The 20781-nt window shown below is 50.0% G+C and overlaps 1 protein-coding gene across 2 annotated transcripts in view; it reads right to left on the reverse strand.

The window, feature by feature from the left end:
• Window positions 1–20781, reverse strand: part of SRRM4 (serine/arginine repetitive matrix 4) — a 399023-nt gene that overhangs the window by 13071 nt on the left and 365171 nt on the right. For both annotated transcript variants that reach the window (XM_081802086.1, XM_081802088.1), the window contains 4 exons: window positions 20680–20706; window positions 18672–18722; window positions 15422–15520; window positions 12427–12583 (listed from right to left, as the gene is read on the reverse strand). In XM_081802086.1, the coding sequence (XP_081658212.1) occupies window positions 12427–12583; window positions 15422–15520; window positions 18672–18722; window positions 20680–20706 (334 nt within the window). The remainder of the gene's footprint in view (window positions 1–12426; window positions 12584–15421; window positions 15521–18671; window positions 18723–20679; window positions 20707–20781) is intronic.

The raw sequence follows: 20781 nt of genomic DNA on the forward strand, positions 1-20781 counted from the left end.
TTTGCGGATTATATCCACTTACCAAGCAAGAGCTCCTCCTTTAGTAGGTAGGTAAGGTGTAAGAGAAAGGGAAGAGCGGGCAACGTGAGTCCATCATTAGAGTCGAAAATGACAAGAAAAAACACACACCTTTCTGCACACCCTCACACTTGGCCCTGAGCTTTGAGTTTTGGTTTTTCAGTGTTCCTACTAGGTGAGGCATCAGTTCTGTTTGGTTTTCTCAGCAAGGGGACCTCAAGCCATCAACACTAACCTCGTCAGTCCCTTGGTGCCCAAGTTGGATCAAGAAACTCTTGCTGAAAATGCAGTGGGGGCTAGAGCTTGCCTCTGTGGAGGTGTCAAGATCTCGAGGATGTGCTTGGGACAAAGGGCGTTGGGAGGGGCTTGGACATTTGGTCTTGGGGTGAGTGGGAATGGGGAGGTCTTCCCAGAGTCCTGTGTGGGTCTGATCTGGGACAGATGAAGGAGGAACGGAGGTTGAGCCAGCTCTTGGGAAGGCAGTGGTGTATTCAGAAGCACAGTGCATGGTTTTCTTTAAACGTTCAGACCAGTGTCACAGCTGTGATGATGCCGTGGTCCCTGCCAACAGTACCATGCTTATTTAGCTGTGGGCAAGAGGGACTCCTGCCCTGGGCCTCCTCAGGTGATAACCATCCTCAGGCAGCAAGAAATCTGTGGGGCCGGGAGGACACTACCTGGAAACTACTTTCCCTGAGAGCACCTTATGGGTCTCTGAGATCCCAGAATTCTCTGTTTAAATGGCCTCTGAGCCCCCTTCCAGGGTCTCTGCAGGCTCATCCGTGGATCTCTTCTACTGGGGACACACCATGCTTCAGATGTGCACGCTCTCAGGTCCAAGGGTGGCCATTTGGACAGAGCTTTGATGTCCAGGCTGAGGTGTCCACGTGCACGTGTGGAAGGCCCATGGTGTTGGTTGGTGCAAGCGGTAGGAGGAGAAAGGGAGGGGCCAGGGCCTTGAGGCAGGGTCCCCAACCCCCGCCCCCCCACCACACTGCCATGTTGTGGCCGGCCACTCCGAGGGGTGTGAGATTCTAAAATCAAACCTGACTTTCCAGATCCATTTTCAAGGTATGTTTGCCAAGACAGGAGAACATATTATGTTTATGTTTGCTGGCTTGATTTATAAACATTGAGATGTAGAGTGTGTGGGACTCCTTCTCTACTCTTGCCCTGGGCCCCATGCATATTAGCAAGGCCTCACCATCAAGAGTCTGCTTCCCTCCCACCCCTCATTCCTTGTACCTTGGGCCTAAAGGAGTGGGACTTTGGGGCTTTCTTAGAGAACCATGTCTGCCTTCTCAGCAATTGGTCATGAGGGTGAGACACAGAGACACCAGGGCTGTGAGGGTAACAGCAAACTCTGGCAGCTCAGGATGTCAGCTTCTGGACGGGGGAGGCGGAACTTCCTTTGTGCATTCTCCCATGAGGCTTTGCACACAGACAAGGTGATGGTCCAGCTTTACCAAGTTCTACCCAGCACAGCTACTGCTTTATCTGCCTGGTGACCTGGCGAGCTTTGCTTTGGGACAAGGGACCTCAAAAGAATATTGCTCAACTGGAGTTTTGTTAAGTGAGACTTCTTTTAAAAACAATGTAAAGGCCCTGTTCCCATTCAGCTCCTCCTTTTTGTCTTCCCATCTGCAGTACGGATGCTGTATCTTGCCCCCCTCTGGGCGTTCAATGGCAACATGTGTATTTCTACCACCTCCATCAGGAATGAGAAAGCATCATGGGGTCTGATGGGCTCTCGGACTGGGCCTTGGTCCAAGGATGGGTACAGATAATCTTTGCCTCAGAGATGGTGAATGTTTGGTGGCCAGTGAATCAGGCAAGCCCTTTTGGAGGGGGCCAGGCTGGAAGATCTCTAATGAAGGGGCCTGTGAGTATGACGCCTTCCCTTATCTATCCATTATAACTGACTCGATACCTGGGGGCATCCAGGCTGGCCTTCCTCTCCCCAAGTCCTTGTTCCCAGCCCTGACTACCAATTTCAAAGCATCTGTCCTGGTGCATCATGGGCCCCCATGGGCAAGGATTTCCTGAGTGTGAGCCCCCTCTAGGCTAGTGGATACAGAAGGGAACTCTGCCCTGTTCACCTTCTCATCCCTACACCCTGAGATCACAGACACACTTTCAGCACGTCTCCACCTGACCATGACCATATCCACATGTAACTTGTGTAATTAGAACTGAGAACTATATCAAGCATCATGCTTTTCTATCCTTTCCAGAAAACAGAGATAAAGGTCGTCTGCAATGTTCTCATTGGGTTGACCCTGGTGCCTGAAAATACCAACATCTCCTGTTTGTTTAAAAGTCCCATTTCTTTGGATGAATATAAATTCTTCGACATGGATGACAATATAATTTACAACACAACCTGGAGTATTTCACAGGCCTCATCTCTTCCAAATACCCCCACTGTGGCCCCCATAACCTAAGCCGATCGGTTAGAATTTTCTTGGTTCTGTCACCACATCTCGCTCTCCCAACCCCAGGCCATTTGCACATGCCATTTCCTCTGCCATTTCCCCTGCCACTCTTCCCCATTACTTCATTTCATATGGCTAAATTTCTACATCCTCCAGGTTACATACCACCTCCTCTAGAAAGCCTTCTCTAACCTCCCAGGTCAGGATGGCACAACACTCCATTGTTCATTCATTTGATCTTTCATTCATTTTACTCTTTCAAAAATGAGTGGCTTCTGTATGCCACAGCACTGTTACTCAGTGGGGTAATTGCTTGTTTTATTGCCTGTCTCTCCATCTGAGTGGGAGTCTGTTGAAGGCAGAGGCCACGCATGACCAGTTCAGTACTGTGCCCAAGTAACCAGCAGTGCCTGGCACAGAGTAAGTGCTCACTAAATCTGGCTAAATGAACAAAGCTGCTCCATAGCCCTTTACAAGCCTGAGCTCGGAAGCCGGGGCCCATCCTAACTTGATTCAGTGGTTAAGATGGCTGAGTGATCAGGCCCTGGTGAGGTCCAACTGGGTAACTGCCAACTTCGGCAACTTGATGGCTTTTTAAAGGAGGGACTGGCGCCCATCATATTCAAAGTTGTTCTAAAAAACTAGGTGGATTCTTGGCTGAAGGCTGGTGTCTTGAGACCAGCTCAGGGCTGGCTGTGTGATCAAGAGATAAACTTTAGAACTGAGTTCCAGGTGCAGGCCTGTGGCAGAGAGAAGGAATACCCTGTTCTTCCTCTCCTTCCTGGCCCCGCCTCAGATCCAGCATCCTTAGAGAAAGCCCCCAGAGGCTCTGTCTACACATTCTCAACAGCCTAAGTTCCAGGCTGAGGTGGGAAGCCCCAGATCAAGAAGACTTCCAGATGAGACAAGCTATGATTGGTCTCCTTACTTCCCTTCTACGGTCTACTACCCTGGGAAGTCAGCTTAAAAAACGGACTGGGGCTGGCCATTTGCACATAACAGGGCTGTTAGCCTGTACTTTGTTCAGATTATAAAAAGGTGCTCCTTCTGGGTCAGGAGTGAGAAAAAGATGTTCCCTCTGGCCAGACAAATCTGGATAGTTTAATGGCCTCTTTGTTTCAGACTCCACCTTCTCCAGAGCTCTCTATTCACTCTACGCAAAGAGGAGGAAAGATATCAAGGGGAGCCAAAGACAGAATGTGTGTGTGTGTGTTTGGGGTGTGTGTGTGTGTGACAGCCACGATAATGCAAAGGAGACCTTCATGACAGGCCCACAACAGAGGCCTCTGTGTTCTTGTCTCTGCTCCTTCCTAGACAAGTACTCACTCACATAAGATGCCAACAGTTGTCTACTCGTTGACATGACAACATGGCTCCTACTTGCTCCTCATTTACATAACAGCCCTCTCAAAATTCATCTTTGAAGAGTTCTTCATCTGTTGGGAATTTCTCTTCTAAGCATTAACTGACCTTTGCCCTTGTCCTCCCAGCTAGGCTGCAAAACACTGCTCAAGACACTTGCTAGGAGGAGTCATTCTAGACCCACCATTGTCCAGTAACAATGCCCTCATGGTACCTGGGGCCCCTGTTTAAGACCTGGAACCCTCATACCAGGAAACTCTTCTTTGGTCTACTCTGGCCCCTTCCTCCATATCAGCCTTGTTCTTCTTTCCCTATCTTCACAAAGGCCTACCTGTGGGGCCTGGCCTAAAAACTCAGCCCCTGTAAGATCTGCTTAATTACCAAGTGAAAACCAAACCAAAACAAAACATCTGTCTTAATATGGATTATCCCTAAAATCAAGACAGGAATTTGAATGCTAGTAGGTGATCTGAGAGGACAGGGAACTTCTATAGGGGAGTGGGAAAATGAGATGAGGGAGAAGAAGCACCAATGAAAGATGGGTTATCAAACCAGCTACCATGGAGGGCAGCTGGAGGACACTCTGGGAGCCAGTGAGGAACTGACCCAACCGAGGAGGGAGCTGGGGTATTTATACACCCATGCCCCATCACTCATAGTTTGAAGGCTGCACCCAGTGGGTGTCAATTCTCTAGGGTGTCCATACTGCCACACGGCCAAGCAAAGCAGTCTTTGGTGGCCAGAGGGAATCTTCCGGAAGCTGGAGGTTGGCCCTGTGCCCTGAAGCAGAGAGGGTGAAGGGATATAAATGAACAGCGTCTGCTTCAACCCCCCAAATCACCATTAGAAAACTGATAGGCCAAGTTATGTTTTGTTTCAGCTACGTTTTCTTTAGCCCACTTAGTACATATGTACTTGGATACAAATCTGCTTGACAGTAACTCTGAATTAACTGCCAACATTGTAGAATGGGGCAGTTTCACAATACAGCTCTATTTCTAGTTTATGCTGAAGAATAAGATCTGACAATGCTGGGTCCACATCCTTGCTCGCTAATAATCAGCTCGAGAGAATTGCAGCTGCCTGTTTGAGGCTTTTCTGGTGCCCAGCCCCACGAGATCCCAGTTGCTTATATCTGTTAACTGCCTGGCCCCTAAGACATCTGAGTCTGTAACCCTCAGTGTTTGCTGCCACCCTGACCACTCCAAAGTCACCACAAACACAGTGCTTCCTGTATGCTCCATCTTTCCCTTCCAGAACTATGAGAATGGATTGCTCCATCTTCCCCAGCTTGATCCTTTTCATCCCTCTTGGGCTTTTGCCAGTGGAAGGAACCAGGAGACCAGAGCCATTAAGCCATATCCAGACTCTGGAGCTATGACAAGCTCTTCCCTTCTGGATCAGGATGACCAATCTCAGATTTTCTACCCCCCCTAAGGACATACTGTATTTCACAAACTAATGGCCACTGGAAGAAAGCAAACAGCGTTTCCCCTTTACTCCCTTGGCCCCCTCCAATGTGAAGCTCCGATTCTTTTTTTTTCTCTCTTGAAATCATAAGCTTGACTCATCTCCTTGTTCCTTAATATACTCCATGTTAACACTTGGGTTTTTCTAATAAGTAATTAAATCCCCCCACCACAAACTCCAGCTCCTGGCATTTCAATGAGAGTCTCTCTCAGCCCTCCAGGGAGGCTGGCACTGTTATTTATTGTTTTTGTTTCAAATCATTATTTAATCAAGAATGGGGAAAAAAAGGCAACCTCTCACTTACACTTCAAAATTTAATTTCAGCTGAATTCTGAGATCAAGAGGCAGCACGGCCTAATAGGTTACAAAAATACAATCAAGAAGAGAATTCCAATTAAACTGAACAAGTCCATTTACTGAGCTTCAAATGGCCCCATGGAGAGAAATGGCTATAAATTTTTTCCCCCCTCCCTGCCATATGGGGGACTGGGAATTCTCATGTGAATATAGAGCTGCATGGAGAGCTTTTAGCTCAAGGGTTCTGGTTATTCCTTAAAGAAAAAAAAATCCTTTTGTTCCACAAAGACATTAAGTTTATTTTCCTTGCTGTTGTTCATCTTCCTTTGTACACTAATTAGGAAGACAGAAAAAGAATGGGTTCGTTGACCTTTGGGAGTCTGTGTGAGAGGAGACGGGATGTGGGGACGGCAAGAAGATAACAGAGTCCTTCAGGGCTGGGGCGATCCTATGGGGCAGCGCACTGCAATTGACCTTGGGCCACAGGACGTGGCCTGGCCACCTCTGTCTGTGCATCTCCCCACCCTGGGCAGGAAGCTGAGGGGAAATGGCAGCTTCGGGGGCCCCCAGCCCACCGGTTCTCAAAAATCTCAATATGGATCCAGTCAGACAAATTCTGTACCAGCCCAAATTGAAATGGAGAACAGTTAAGTTCAATGTAATGAGTTTTTCATCCAGCTAAATGCATTTGATTTAAGGGCTTATCCTTTCTTCGGAGGCCATGTTGGTACTATCTTTTCTGGTGGTAAGACGTCACTTTGTGATAGAAAATGGTGGTTTTCTTTTATTCTGAATGGACGTGGTAGAAGTAAAAGTTGACAATACTATGCCCACTTTCCATTTAAAAAAAAATCCAACAACCACAACAGGTCCCACAAAGTCCCCATCTCATACTGCCCTTCCTCCGCATTCTGGTCCCTCTCTTCTCGAAACTGCAGTGAATGGTGTGGCACGTTTGAGTCTCTTGGCTGAGTGAGAGCTTGAAGGTTTTTGCAGAATGTGTGAGAGCCTCGGTCAGGGGTCTGAAGGCCAGGGCCACCATATGCTTTCCCCTTAGCCTCCTTGTTCTGAAATTCACCTCAGATTGTGGATATGATTAAGCTTTTTGAACCCAGAGATACTTCAAAAACATCACATCTGGGTTTATTAGGAGCAAGCTTAATAAAACCACTGAGATGACAAATAATAATGCCAGCAACAATTGCATATTGAGTGTTAGTTATGTCTCAAGCATTGGGCTAAGTTTCTCACATAGAACTGAAACTGCATGAGGGTAGGATCCTCGTCTGTCTTGCTCACTGCTGTTCCTCCAGTGCCTGGAACAGTGCCTGGAACACAGTAGGTGCTGAATACATATTTCTCAAATGAACGGATACCCCAACTCGCTCCATCCTCACAACCTATGAAGTAGGTTGAGCTAAAAGCTCTCCACGCAGCTCTAATAATCATATTAGCCCCAAGTATAGATGAGGACACTGAGGTCCAGGGAAGTGAAATGACACAAGGGAAGTCATGTCATTAAGCACCTGGACTCTGGGGGCAGAATTTCTGGGTTTGGATCCTAACTTCTCCATTTCATTTAGCTGCTCTTCACTGAATTGTTCTAGGCCACAGAACATGGCCGTCATTTTCTAGGTGCCCACTAAAATGGGCGTATTAGTGGAAACTCCCTTGAAGGGCTATTATAAGAAATAGATGAGATGGTACATGTAAAGAGTTCAGTCTAGCACCTGGCACACAGTAGGTGCTCAGTTGGCATTGGTTTTTGTTGCTACCCAGGGTCACCTGGAGTCGCTCAGGGAGACAAGATCAAGAACCCCAGAGTCTACAGATCTGCCCCAAAGCCCATGACTTCATCACTGCGCTCTGCTGCCTCCTCCTGTTGACAGATTTCATAAGGCCCTCTTTTATGGACCCCAGGTTCTTTCTGTTCTCCTTCTTGTTCTTGTTCCTCTCCTTCTTCTTCCTCTTCTCTTTTACCTTCCTCTTCCTTTTCTTCCTCTTCTCTTTCTCCTTCCTCTTCTTTCTCCACTTCTCCTCTCCTCTTTCTTCTTCCTCTTCTTTCTCTTCTACTTTTTCCCTTTCTCCTCCTCCTCCTTCCTCTTCTTGTCATGGCATCTGCAGGTTTTTGTTGGCAAAGAATACATGGCAACTATTGGCCCAAGCTGGAGGCAGAAGGAGGAGAAAGGAGCCTGTGCTTCTCCTTGGTCTAGCTTCCATTGTGATCAGCCCTCTTCCAGATTCCCTCTCCAGTGAGGGCAGACTTGACAGAGAGCCCCATGCCAACAGCGAAAATGCTCGACCAAACCTTGGTGCCACCAACCTCTCTGTCATCCAATCGGTACTCTGGCTATCAGAGTAAGCTTCTGAGACACAAGCCACGATTCATACCAGCTCCCCTTCCCCCCAACTGGGCCACCTACTGAAGTCACTTCAGCTCTGTGAGGCTGTTTTTCCGTCTGAAAAATGGTGATAATAATTGCATCTATCTCAAAGAACTGCTTTGTGGATCAAATGCAATAACAACAACAACTGGGTAGAGTATGGGATAGTTTCTAATGCTGCTTTACTTTTGTTCTAACGAAAGTGCCTGGTACATAGAGGTATCTCCCCCTCCCTTTATTCATGAGTCATCTCAATTTGGTGAACCCATCCTTTAAAGCCCAGCTCAAATGTTCCCTTATTTGTAAAGCCCTCTCAGGCACCAAGACAGCACTGTCTTGTCCTTTCCCTGTGGTCTTTCTCGACATTGTACTTACTTCCATCACCACCAGGGTTGATAGTCTGGATATTCAGCAACTGGTGGGGTGTGGACATTGCCTCATCAGAAGGTAGCTGGCCTTGGTGCTGACAGCTGTCAGGTATTGCAGTTGCTGAGCTGTGAGGAGGTCCCGAGGTACAGGGGAGGGAGGCGGTGGCTTTGGTGACTCAGGGGGATAGGGTGGTGACAGGGTCTATTAACCAACTAGGGCGCAAGTTTTTGAATATTCGACAACTGAGGAGGAAATGGTGCTCACTGACTCAATCTCAGCCCTAATTACAATACTTATCTCACTGTAGTGCAGTCTTCTGTTGACTACCAGACTGAGCCCTGGAGTTCAGGAAGAGTGTTTCATTCATCTCTGTCTCCCTGATGCCTTGAACAGAGATGGTTGAGTGGAGATAAAGAACATGAATGAGGCTGTGAAGGGTCCCTAAATCATCTCCTTGGGACCCTCCATTTGGATTTGGGCTCTGACTGAGCAAGAGGGCTTCAGGTTATCTTTAGCTCACCAACTAGGATTTCAATAAGACACAACCCTGAATTTGCATATTCATATATGCAAATATGCCCCTTGATGTAATGTGCCTATCCTTGATTTTTTAAAGAGCCGTGTATTGGAAATACCTGCAGTGGAGTGTGGCAGGAGCCAGGGCATAGAAGACCCTCCACACTCAGGCTCCTGCTTATCCCCAGAACCCCAACTCTTGCCCTGGAATTCTGCTTCCATCCCCGACTCCAGTCTTTGTTTCCCGCTTCCTTTGGCTGATTCTTGCTCACCACTAGTTTCTCAGTCGTTGCCTTCTCTGCCCCAACCTAATGCTAACCCTAGTATCCCTTCCCTGCCTGCCATCTCCCACCCCATCTCAGCATCTCTGCATTAATTGTTGTGTGTTGTCTTTTACATTTTTTACCTTGTCTGTCTCACTTCTCTTAAGAAGGCACAGACTGTTCTATATTCACCGGATCCTGAGAGCCATGGCGGAGCTGACCCTTGATAGATGTTTTGGGAGATAATTGGTAGATTTGAATGAGTGATTGGATGGATTCTTCAGGGACAAGGACTCTGCTGTTCTCTTTAACAGGGAGCTCAGGAAAATCCTGGGCCGGGACTCTCAGAAAACCTGGGGTCCAACCTGGCACCTTTGTCCATCTCTGCCTTTTGCAGGAGAGAGGAGGAGAAAGGGTCTAGCGTGGAGGGCACTCAGAGGGCTAGACTTGGGGGTATCTGATGCCCCCAGAAGTCAGGCAACCAGGAATGGGGTGGGGTGAGCCATTAGGGCTGCACCTGCTATTTGGGACAGAGGAAGCTGAGAGCAGAGGAAGCTGGCGGGCGGGGGTGGGGGCCTGACTCTGGTCCCAAGTCATGCACGGACTAGCCTGGACCTGGAGCTGTACTATTATTACTACGACTACTCCTACTATTACCAGTGCTAACTATTGTCGCTACCCCATTGTTATACCCATGGTTACTCTCACTGCTGCCACTAGTTATTATTAGTAGCGAGCATGAAGTAGCATTTCCCCACTTGTCTGTTGCAATCTAAAACCTTTACTTAGGAGCGCCTGGGTGGCTCAGTCGTTAAGCGTCTGCCTTCAGCTCGGGTCATGACCCCGGGGTCCTGGGATCGAGCCCCGCATCGGGCTCCCTGCTCGGCAGGAAGCCTGCTTCTCCCTCCCCCACTCCCCCTGCTTGTGTTCCTGCTCTCGCTCTCTCTCTCTGTCAAATAAATAAATAAAAATAGTAAAAAAAATAAAACCTTTACTTACATCAAGTCCCTGAATCTCCATACCATACCTCCTAGGAGGCAGGTCTCATTGTTCTGCAGATTTACAGAAAACTGAGGCACAGAAAGTTTATGGAACTTGCCCAAGGTCCCAAGGTTGGTAAGTGTAGAGGCGTGAGCACCCAGGATGCTGTAGTCGTAACACCCATGAATATTTGCTGAGTTCTTCCCCTGTGCCAAGCACTGGGATCAACCGTTTACAGTATTACTTTGCTTTTGTCCACACTGCAGGGTTTTTGAAGAAGAGACTTATTCTCTGCATTTTTTTAACAGATGAGGAAACAGGGATTCCGAAAGGTTTAAGTAACTCTCCGTATCTCAGAGCCAGGATTTGACGGCATCATCATAGCCCTGTGTTTTGAAAGACTCCAACTTGACATAGCCCATGGAAGTCATTTCTCTTCTCTGAGTCTCAGGTTCTTAGTCTCTCTTCTTGGAATCAGGGCACTGAGCTGGGTGAGCTCTTAACGCCTGTCCCTTCTAGGTATGGGTGAGCTCTCAGCTCTTCTGATAGGGGTTGGGCCCATGGGAGACACTGAGGCTTCAAGAACCAACAGCCAGTCTGGTTCCTCACCAGCTGGTGTGGGAGGACCCCACTTTTTTTTTTTTTTTTTAGGAACATCCAACCTTTCACAACATCTTGACAGACCTAGCCTGTTAGGGAACCATCAGGCAGGTGATCAAATAAGCCAGCTGCTCTCAATGGCTCTTTTTAGTGAGGGTCAGCGGGGGCCACCAAGTGGGCTGCCACAAATACCAGGACCAGAAAGACTGGATGATTTTGACTTGCTTCTTCTACTTCTTAGGCTTTTATTTTGAATTGATTTCTAACTTCGCAACAATTCTCCTGGGAGACAAATGAGATCATCATGCCCATTTTCCAGGTGAGGAAGTTGAAGCCGGGAGGGGTAGAAGGAATTGTCCAGCCAAGCCAAGCCTCCCACCCAGGCCGCCAGACTCTTTGCCATGCTGGGAAGACCTTTTATAGGACATCAGCGGAGGGGGAAATGCAGGTGGGCGTTTTCCATCTGCAAAATACTCAGCAACCAAAGACACCTCTACAAAGGGGGGCCCTGGGAACGTTGTGGATGCTAGGCAGAGGATTTGGGCAAAATGAGACCTTGGTGGCACAGGGTGCCTCGACTGGTAAAGAAGAGTTTCCCAGAATGCACTGCAGGTGATAACTTGCGTCAACCGGGCCCAACTAGTGTTTATCATCGCCTTCCCTTCCTTGACCTTCCTGCAAGCACCTCGAGCTTCTCCTCACTTTCATCTCACCTGAAATTTACAACTTCACCCATAGCTAGAGGAGACAGGTCCCTTCCAGCGGCCAGCCGTGGTTGTAGGCTACGTCCATGTTGTGTCTCCTCCTGCTTGTGTATCTGTCCCTTTAGCATCAACAAAAGGCCTTCGTGTACTTTATCTTATTGGATGTCCTCACCAATCCCATATGAAAGTGGTATTATTGCAAGTTTACCAATGAGAACACTGAGTTTCAAAGAAGGGAAGTGACTTTCCCAAAGCCACACAACTAGGGAGTAGCAAAGCTAGGACTTGAGTTCAGCTCCAACCCTGAATCCCTTGCTCAGGAAACTTCCTGGCATCAGACTGTCTGAAGTCACATTCCGGCTCCTCCTTGTGGACCTGAGGGAGCGTCACGTGATTCCATTCAATGCTGGGCTGCTAAATCAGATTCGTAACCTCTCTGAGCCTTGTTTTTTTGGTCCCATCTGTGGAAGGGACCAGGGAGAGCAGCCACGCCCTCGATGCCCTGAGACCTTGTGTGGACACATGAGAGGACACAGATCAAGCGCTAGGAGCTCCGTGAAGGAAAATTCTCATATACTTTCAAGGCCGTGTTTCTATAGGTGAAATCAAATCCCGGCCGCTAATCAATGCTGCAGGCTAGCTGGCATCAAAGATGCAGACTTCACTGGAAAGCTGGAATGCCTTGGCTACATCAAAGACCCCCCTCTCTTCCTTCCTCCCCAAAGAAACCTGCTACGGTGTCTCACACATGCATTCCTGCAGATATCACTCTGGAGACCAGCGTGTATTTTTCAATGCTCCCCCGATAGAAAGCCTGGGTACTTTAGCTTTGCTTCCTCCCCCAACTGAGTGCTGCCAAAGGCTGGTGAATGACCACTTTGTTAATCAATAAGGAGGTCTGAAAGCCAGTGGGGTGTTTGCCCAAAACTGAGTTAAAATGTGCCGTACACTGCCCTGAACTTGCGCCTTCACCTTGCCCCGAGGGTCACGGCCAAGACTGGCCGAGAAGGCCGTGTGGAATACTTACTACACCCCTGGCCGACAGGAGGCTGAGCATCCGGAGGGGCTGGCTGGGCGGGTGGCTGGAGCGGGCCTCGGGGCTGGCCTTGCCGAGGGTCCTGGAGCAGCGGCGGGAGTGCCTTCGGCGGGACTTCCGCCCTTCCTCGGGGGACCTGCCGCGGTGCCTGGGGGAGCGGGAGAGAGAGATGAGAGGGTCTTCGGAAGGGGAGTGTGGCAGAGAGGTGGCTGCAGGGCCCACAGGATCGGAGGGCTATAGGATGTGTCTGGGACTGCTTATATAAACGACATGTGCTTCCATCCATCTCTCCATCCACCCCCCCACCCCCGACCTGCTCATTTGTTCATTCACTCCTTCTCTCATTTGTTCATTTGACAAATGTACCTGACTCTGTTTGGGGGGTGCTGGGAAGGCAGCTGGGAAGACAGAAAATGTCCCAGCCTGACTTGCTTTCATGTCCTGGGTGTGTGGGACTGTCTATCGGTATGTTTGTACATGACTGTGTGTATGTCTGGGTGTGTCCATCTGTGTTTGTCTATAAATATGACGGCGCCTATCTGTATGTCTTCGAGTATGTGCTTGACCATCTGTAAAATAGACGCATCCCAGTGACTGTCACCCAAAACTTTTGAAAAAAGAGTAGCTGACAAAAATAACAAGGAGGCCTTCTGTAAGCCTGTCAGACCCTGCGCTGCCCTGTCTGCTGCGGAAAGTGAAGGAATCTCTGACTCTTTAAGGGTATATTTTAGACTCTGCTGGCCTATTAGCTCTGGGCCACAGGAGTAATAAAGGTAACACCCTATTGATTTGCAATCCCCTCTTGGGGCAGTTCTCAGTCCTCTCTCCAACTTGAAGACACAACACAAACAAGGCAGGTAGTTCCCATTTTACAGATGAGGACGCTGAGGCTCAGAGCTCTTCGGGGACCCGCTGGAAGTCACACAGCTTGCGAGTGGCAGAACAGGGCCAGGGCAGGGTTTTCTGCCCCGAGAGGGACCGATGCCTCTTGGTCATGCTCTGGAATGTCCCTCTGTGCTCTGGGGCCTCCAGATCATTTTTATTGGGTGTGTGGCCCCAGAGCCGGCTCTCAGGTTGCTTTGATGCCCCCTGGAGTGTCCCTCAGCCCAACAGGCACGGGGGAGCTCAAGCAGCAACACCCCAGAAGAGGTGACATAAGAAGGGGACCGAGGCTGGGCTCTGCAGTGGGAGCCATCTCCCTAAGCGGTAAGGCAGAGGGCAGCAAGCTGTCTGCACCATCCTCTGACCCGGGCCAGTGGGGCTGAGCTGCTGAGAGCTGATTCAGCATGGGCTGGAGGTCAAGCGCTCTGTCCGAGCCCCGCCAGTCGCTGCGACCTTGCTCGGATGCCTGTGCTTGCCACGATGCGGTCTTCTCAGTTGAACCACATCAGTAATGCAGCTGAGCTCAGTGAGCCAATGCCCTCCAAAGGCCAGCAGGAGCATGCCTGTGGCTGAATAAGCTTGTTTACGGCTCCTTGCAGCGAGGGAGAGCACGCGCCACAGGAAGCGGAGAATGTCTCTGTACGAGTGTTAGGAAGAGCCTATTATGGGCGGGTGACAGGTGACTTTAAGGAGGGTTTAAGGAACTGGGGCTTTGTTCTGGATTAGATGCTAGCACTAAGTGGAGGTGAGACTCTCACTGGGTATCTTCATAAATCTTGGGCCCTAGACCAAGGCCAAAGCTCTAGCTGGTCAGGAAATAGCAGTCCCTCGTGTTAGCCAGGATAGAGAGATGCTGGGTCACTTTTGTGTTTTGGACAAAGTTCCTGTGTCATTGGGGCTCTGACCTGACTACCGAGGGATTTTGTTTTTGTCTTGATCACTCAGGGTCCCAGAGCAACCTTGCCTGATGCCAACGCTCTTTACAGTTGTTGGCGTCCAGCGGACACACCGAGGCCAATGAGTGATAGCAGCATGTGTCAGGGACGTTTTCCTCTTCTTCAAATACTTCTCGCACTTGGCTCCACACTGGCATCATGGGGGAGGATTTAAAAATCTCGCCGCCCCGGCCCCGCCTCATCTGAACAAGATCAGAACACCTCGAGGGTGGGATCCAGGAATCGGTATTTTAAAATTCTTCCAAGGTAACTGCAAAGTGCAGCCCCAGTCTAGCTCATGGTGTTCTTGAGATGATCAAGAGGGAAAATGTATTTGAAACTGTAGCACCAAGTAAGACTTCAACAAATATGCCCCCTCTCCTCCATCCCCTTCTTCCTCCAGACACCGGTTTAACTGGGATGCAGTGGGACCAGGACAGTGGCATTTTTAAATCTCAGGCGACACGAACACGTAGCCAGGTGTGTGGGATGCACTTGAGGAAGGATGAAGCAGCCTCTGACATCCGGAAGCTGGCCTTGCTGTGTCTGCTGGACAGCGCCGGTTTCAAAGATCAGCATCCACAAAGTCCCACTCTTTGTTGTTGTTCTTCTTCTCATCCACGAGAGAGCCCTCCTCCCCCTTCTCCGACCGGCACAGCTGATGTGTCGGCCCAGAGCAGGTCCAAGTTAGGAGAAACCGGACTTGGAAGGGCCTCAGAACTTGGGACTTGGGCTGTGTGGCGTTTCATAGGTTGCTCAGCCTCTCTGTGCTTAGAGCAACCCTTAGTGAGAGGGCCAAGCCCAGAGCCGGACTCCCCAGTCCAATCCTAGCTCTGTCACTTAGCAGCTACACGACTAACAAGTCCTTAACCTCCCTGTGCCTCAGTGTCCTCATCTTTACAATGGGGGAGAGCAATAGTAGCTACTTCATAGGGTAGTAGAGGGGATTGTGTGGTTGATACAGGGAGAGGGCTCACACCCCACAAGGTGGCAACGGCGGGGGTGGGCACTCGGAAGCACACGTGTGCACACGGGCCACTGCTGTTGTTCCGAGACACGGAGGCAGCTGGTCCCCTTTTCTCTACAGGGCGGTGCTGACATGGGCAGGTAAGGGCTGCCCCCCTGGGGCAGGGGCTGGGCGGGCGACTCCCCCAGGGAGAAAGGGTTACCTGCTCTCACAGCTTGAGGAGCGGGACTCGGAGCTCTGGGACCGGGAGGGATAATGGTGATGACGGTGACGGTGAGATTTTCGGGGCCGGCTTCGTGATCTTGGAAGGGGTGATGGGGAGCAAGTCAGAGGGGGAGAAGGGGAATGGGAGAGAGGGGAGGGTAAGAGGTAGGGAGAAAGGGAGAGAGAGATTTCGGTCTTGTGACACACATCATCCTCTTGCATCCAAGTCACTGTCCCTCGAAAGTTAGGCATTTCCTCCTACCTGCCCCCCACCCCGCATCTCCCCAGCTCTTCCCCTGGGCGTTCAGGGGCTCCAACCAGCCGTACGGAGCACGAGTGAGTGGCAAGGGTTCCTGTGGAGGAGGGGCCCAGGTGACTCAGACTCCCACCCTGCCGAGGCAGCCCTGATGGCGAGCACACGTGGACAGGAGTGTCACCTCCACTAGTCACCTCTCTCCCCCTGAAAGCAGGAGTCTCAATCTCAGTCAGCTACCCTAATGTGTGACTCAGTCAGGCGAGAGCTCAAGAAAGAAGTGGATGTGCCTCCAGAATATTGGCGTGCTGTTGGATCTTCTAACTCTTCAAATGAATGTAGAAATACAGACTTTTTTCATATAAAATATTTCTATTTTAAATGGAAGCTCTCTCTCTTTTTTTTTTTTTTTAAAGACACTGTTTAGGGGAAAAGAAAACACATTTGCAGAGTAAATGAGGCCTTTGGGCTGCCAATTTATAACCTCAGACCTGGAAAATTCAGTCCGGCTTTTTCACACGGAGTCAAAAGCCTACTTTCAGAGTTACAAACATCGCTGGCAACAAAAATTCTAACCACTTTATTACAGATTACTTCAGTTCCCCCCCTAAATGATAATAAGGACTCAGAAGTAGTAGCCACAGAGGCAGTGGTCACTGAGGATGTACAACGAATGTCAATGGTTTGGGCCAAGGCAGGAAGCCAGTGGGAGTTAGAGAGGGCTCTATCGGGAGGCAGTCTGGTTATCCCAATAAAGGACTCAGGGATTCTTGTTAATGTGATAAGCAGACCACATTCCTTCCCTGCTTAGAACCTTCCCATTGCCCTCATGTCAAATCTGCACTCTCATTTTGCACCCCAAGCACCCCGGAGGAGTCAGCCCCCACGAAGCTCTCTAGCTTCCTTGTGTGACATCTTCTGCCCTGGCTGGGTGGACTTAAGCAAGTCTGAACTGCTTGTATTCTGGCTCATCTATGTCCCAGTTCATGATGTCCTTGTGATGGTGATGATGACAGGCAGCCCGTATCTAACACATACTGCCTGCCAGGCACCATAGCCTAAGTATTTTTCTTAAATGGACCCATCTCTTCCTCTCAACAGCCTATGAAGTAGGTTCTCTTATTTCCCAGATGAAGAAACTGAGGCACCGAGTTTAAACCACTTGCTTAACCTGCAGCCTAGAATGGTTACCTCCATCCTTACCCTCAATCTAGACACTCCCTCCTGTCGGACGCCCCTGCTCACCACCAAGCCCTCTCTCCAACACCAGAGCTGCCACGGTGCCCTGGGCTCCCGGTGGTCCCCGCTGTGTCGTGACCAGTCCCATGTCTCCTGTGTCCTGCTGGGAACTGTGAGCTCCTTGAGTCCAGAAGGATATTTGGCTACTCTCTGTCCTTGGGCCCAGCCCAGGGCCTGCCATGTATTAGGGCCTCACTAAGGGATGTCGAATCCAAGGAGGCTAAATCTCTCCAGTGATCGCTTGTTTAGAAGCAGCCCTGACCATGGGACTTGGCAAGAAGAACCATCCTTTATCCTAGCGGCACCTTGTTTTTCTTGCTCTTCCCTCTCCTGACTCTTGTCTTTTGGCTTGTGTAACCTAGCAATTTCTGGGACTTATCCAGCTCTTGGCACCGGGGAGGGTGGCCACGTTGCTGCCCTCAAGCAGGCAGCCCCTGCCTCAGTGATGATTCCCCCCCACCCTGCCCCCTCCGCCTGTGCTCTCAGAGTCTGAGTCTATCCCCTGGCTCTATCTATACTGCAGTCCCAGTGGACAAGTAATGCAGAGGTCTCTGAGAATATGCACTCTATCTGCGCTTAGCGTGAATGCACACCCAATACATATGACCAATAATTGTCTTTTGACTCAAATTGAACAAGCTTGATGATTGGGAAGTTGTTCCCTGAGCTAATTCAAAGTCTACTGCTTCCTTCTAAAGCGTTCCCCAGGCCCCCTGTGGGGATGGCTCAAATGTCCTCCTTTGCACTGACCTTGGATGAAGTGACCCTTTGGGCACCAAAACGGGGTGCCCTCCCTCTGCATCCCTGCCTCCTCTTTTCCCTCCCCAACAGCCAACCACCTTTCATCCTATTGCCTTTGATCCTCACTTTAGAAGCTTCTTGGCGGGAGATAAAATATTAGTTGATTGGAAAACACATGCACTAACATTTGCAGGGTATAAAGTAGGTGGGTTGTAACCACATTTACTTTTAATTTGTCTGGGAACTGAACTCTGCAGGCAGTGCTAGCTGATTTGAATTTCTACTACCAGCCATAAACCATGAACCAGCTGGGGCCCCAAGACCAGGGGTAGGAGCTTCACTGCCATCAGCCAAGGCTCGGACTCACATGCACGCTCACGCCTGTGCTCACACGTGATCATGCCCCCATCACCACTCACGCACACATGGCACACCTGTGTGCACGGGGAAAAGCCACCCCGCACCCACCCTCCCTATGCGTAACACAGGTAAGTAAGCAGCGCGCACGCAGCGTGCAGAAAATCAGCACCTCCGTGCACACTGTCTGCCTTCATGCTCACACAAGCGGGAGCCTAGAGAATGCATTCGTGTGAACACAAGTACATACCACACCCACACTACCCCCACGGCATACATTCGTACCCACGGTCACACAAATGTTTGCAGGAGGGAAAGATGTACAGAGGTCTACAAACAAGGTGTACCCTACACATAGACATCCTTCAGAAAAGTATATACGTGGTGCCCGCCAGGCACACAGATGTACCGCAATCACTTTCATGCTCACACAAATGCATGCACACATGCATCGTATACACAGCCTTGTGCACTCACACATACCCAGACCCACAACTGCCGTTCATCTTGGTTCTGCCTCTTCCTGCCTCTGTTCCTCTCACCCACCCCCTTCTCCCTCTCCCTGTTTATTTGGCAACTCCAACACTCCAGCTGTTACGAGGCCAGGTTCCCCTCCTCCCCCAAACTGGAGAGAATTTTCCAGGTGGTCTCTACTTACTGTTTTTTGTGCCTCTTCTCATCCCTCCTTTTGCTTTTTGGGCTGGAGGAGCTAAAGGAGAAATGGCCAATTAATTGAAAGATGCAAAATTCCAGTTACAGTTAAAAAGAAACAAGTAGTTAAAATGCTTAACACACAGTGGCCACCAGATCCGGGCAGTTTGGGAACAGACACTAATCATTTCCAAGACCAGGGCAGTCACCGACGCTGACTTTTTCACCCAGCAGGTGCAGCTACAAACAGGGACCCACACACGGACTGAGAATGGGGTGCGTTGGGGGCCATGGCAAGCTTTGGCAGCTTAATAAAAACAGTGGTAAATAAAGGTGATACCTGTCATTTTTCGAGGACTTCTTATAGGTGAATACTCTGCTAAATACTTTTTGTCAGCAATCTTATTTTATTCTCCCTGCAACCTATGGGAAGAGGCACGTTTAACGCGTACTTATTTTACAGATGGGGAAACTGAGCCTCAGCTAGGCTAAGAAACTTGGCCAGGATCATACAGGGGAGCTGGGATGCGGCCCCAGACCGTGGATCCCCAGAGCCATGCTGTTGACTGATGTTCAATCAATTTGTAAGAGAGAAGAATGGTATATGCAGGGAGATACTCTGAAGCTTCATGAAGCTTGGCAGATTCAGAAATGTTCTGCTCATCCGTTTTTGTTTTTGTTTTTGTTTTTTTTTAATTTGTTTATTAGAGAGAGAGAGCGAGAGAGAGAGCGCAAGAGGGGGTAGGGTTAGAGGGAGAAGCAGACTCCCCGCCGAGCAGGGAGCCCGATGCGGGACTCGATCCCGGGAATCCGGGATCATGACCTGAGCCGAAGGCAGTCGCTTATCCAACTGAGCCACCCAGGCGCCCTCGTTTTTGTTTTTTAAGTCAGAGGGCTGGGGTATGGGTCCAATGGACAGTGATGAGTCGGGGTCCCAGCATTATCAGCTAGAGGCCCCAGAGGGTGAATGCTGTTTGGTAATATTGGCTTCAGAGGGTCACCAAGAATGGACGATGGGCCCCGGTCCTGGAGAGGGGGAAACCTCATCCAACTGAAATGGCACCTCGGCGTTAGCTGTGCGATTTCTCTCCACTCTTGAGACTCAGCCTGGGCCATGGAAGAGCCCAGGACCTCACTGAAAGATCCAGGTTCACGCCCCAGCTCTGCCGCTCAGTCGCTGCGTGACCTGAGGCAAGTTACCTGTCCTCTGGAAGACCTGGTTTCCTTGACCGTGAAGTGGGGCCATTGCTCAGGCTGCTGGGCTGAGGGGATGGATGACACTGGTAATCGCTCTCTACCTGTTAACTGGATAAACAGAAGGACTCTGCACTCTGACAATTGCTGCAGATTTGGCTGTTACTCAAGATACCAAGGTAGGGAGTCCCGATCCCCTGTCTGACAGATCTGGGCTTGCCACCTGACTGTGTCTGTGGACACGCCTGTCACACCTCCTGCCTGAATCTCAGTTTCTTCATCTGTAAAATGGGAATAATAAACATATCCACTGTACCGGGTTATGAGGGAGATCAGCGGAGATTCAATGGGCACACACACAGAGCAGGGGCTCAGTGCAGGATCCAATTTATAGCGAGGACCCTGTCGGCGACAGCTCTATTTATGCTTACTTAGCGTTTCCAGTACAGTTGGACTTGGCTTCTGTCCCTTGGCTAGGATCTGGGGAGGCTTTGGCGGGATCGGGGTGCTGAGGTTTCCCGACATGCCCCAATCCAGGATTTCAACGAGTGCCAAAACGAACGGACTCTGACCAGGGTAGTGAGACTTTCCAGGGAGGGGCAGGGGTAGGGGCTGGTCGAGGAGCAGCCGTCTGGCCTCGCCGAAGTCAAAAGCTGGCTGGGAACTCTCAGGGAAACCAACCCAAGGCCTTCGTCTTGGAGGAAACGGAGGCCCAGGAAGATGAAGGGGGCATGACCAAGAGCACACCCCAGAAGCTCCCTAAAACCTTCTTAGGAAAGCAGGAAAGAGAAGCAAGCAGCCAGAGGTGAAAAGATTCTTACCTGTGCCTTCTCTTCTTGGAGAACGACCTGATTAAAGGAATTAAAAGGAAGAGAGAGAGGGAGGGAGGGAAGGGAGCGAGGAGGAAGGAAGAAAGGGATGGA

The sequence above is a fragment of the Leptonychotes weddellii genome, chromosome 13, assembly GCF_054177405.1.
Source record: "Leptonychotes weddellii isolate Sample4059 chromosome 13, ASM5417740v2, whole genome shotgun sequence".
NCBI lineage: Eukaryota > Metazoa > Chordata > Mammalia > Carnivora > Phocidae > Leptonychotes > Leptonychotes weddellii.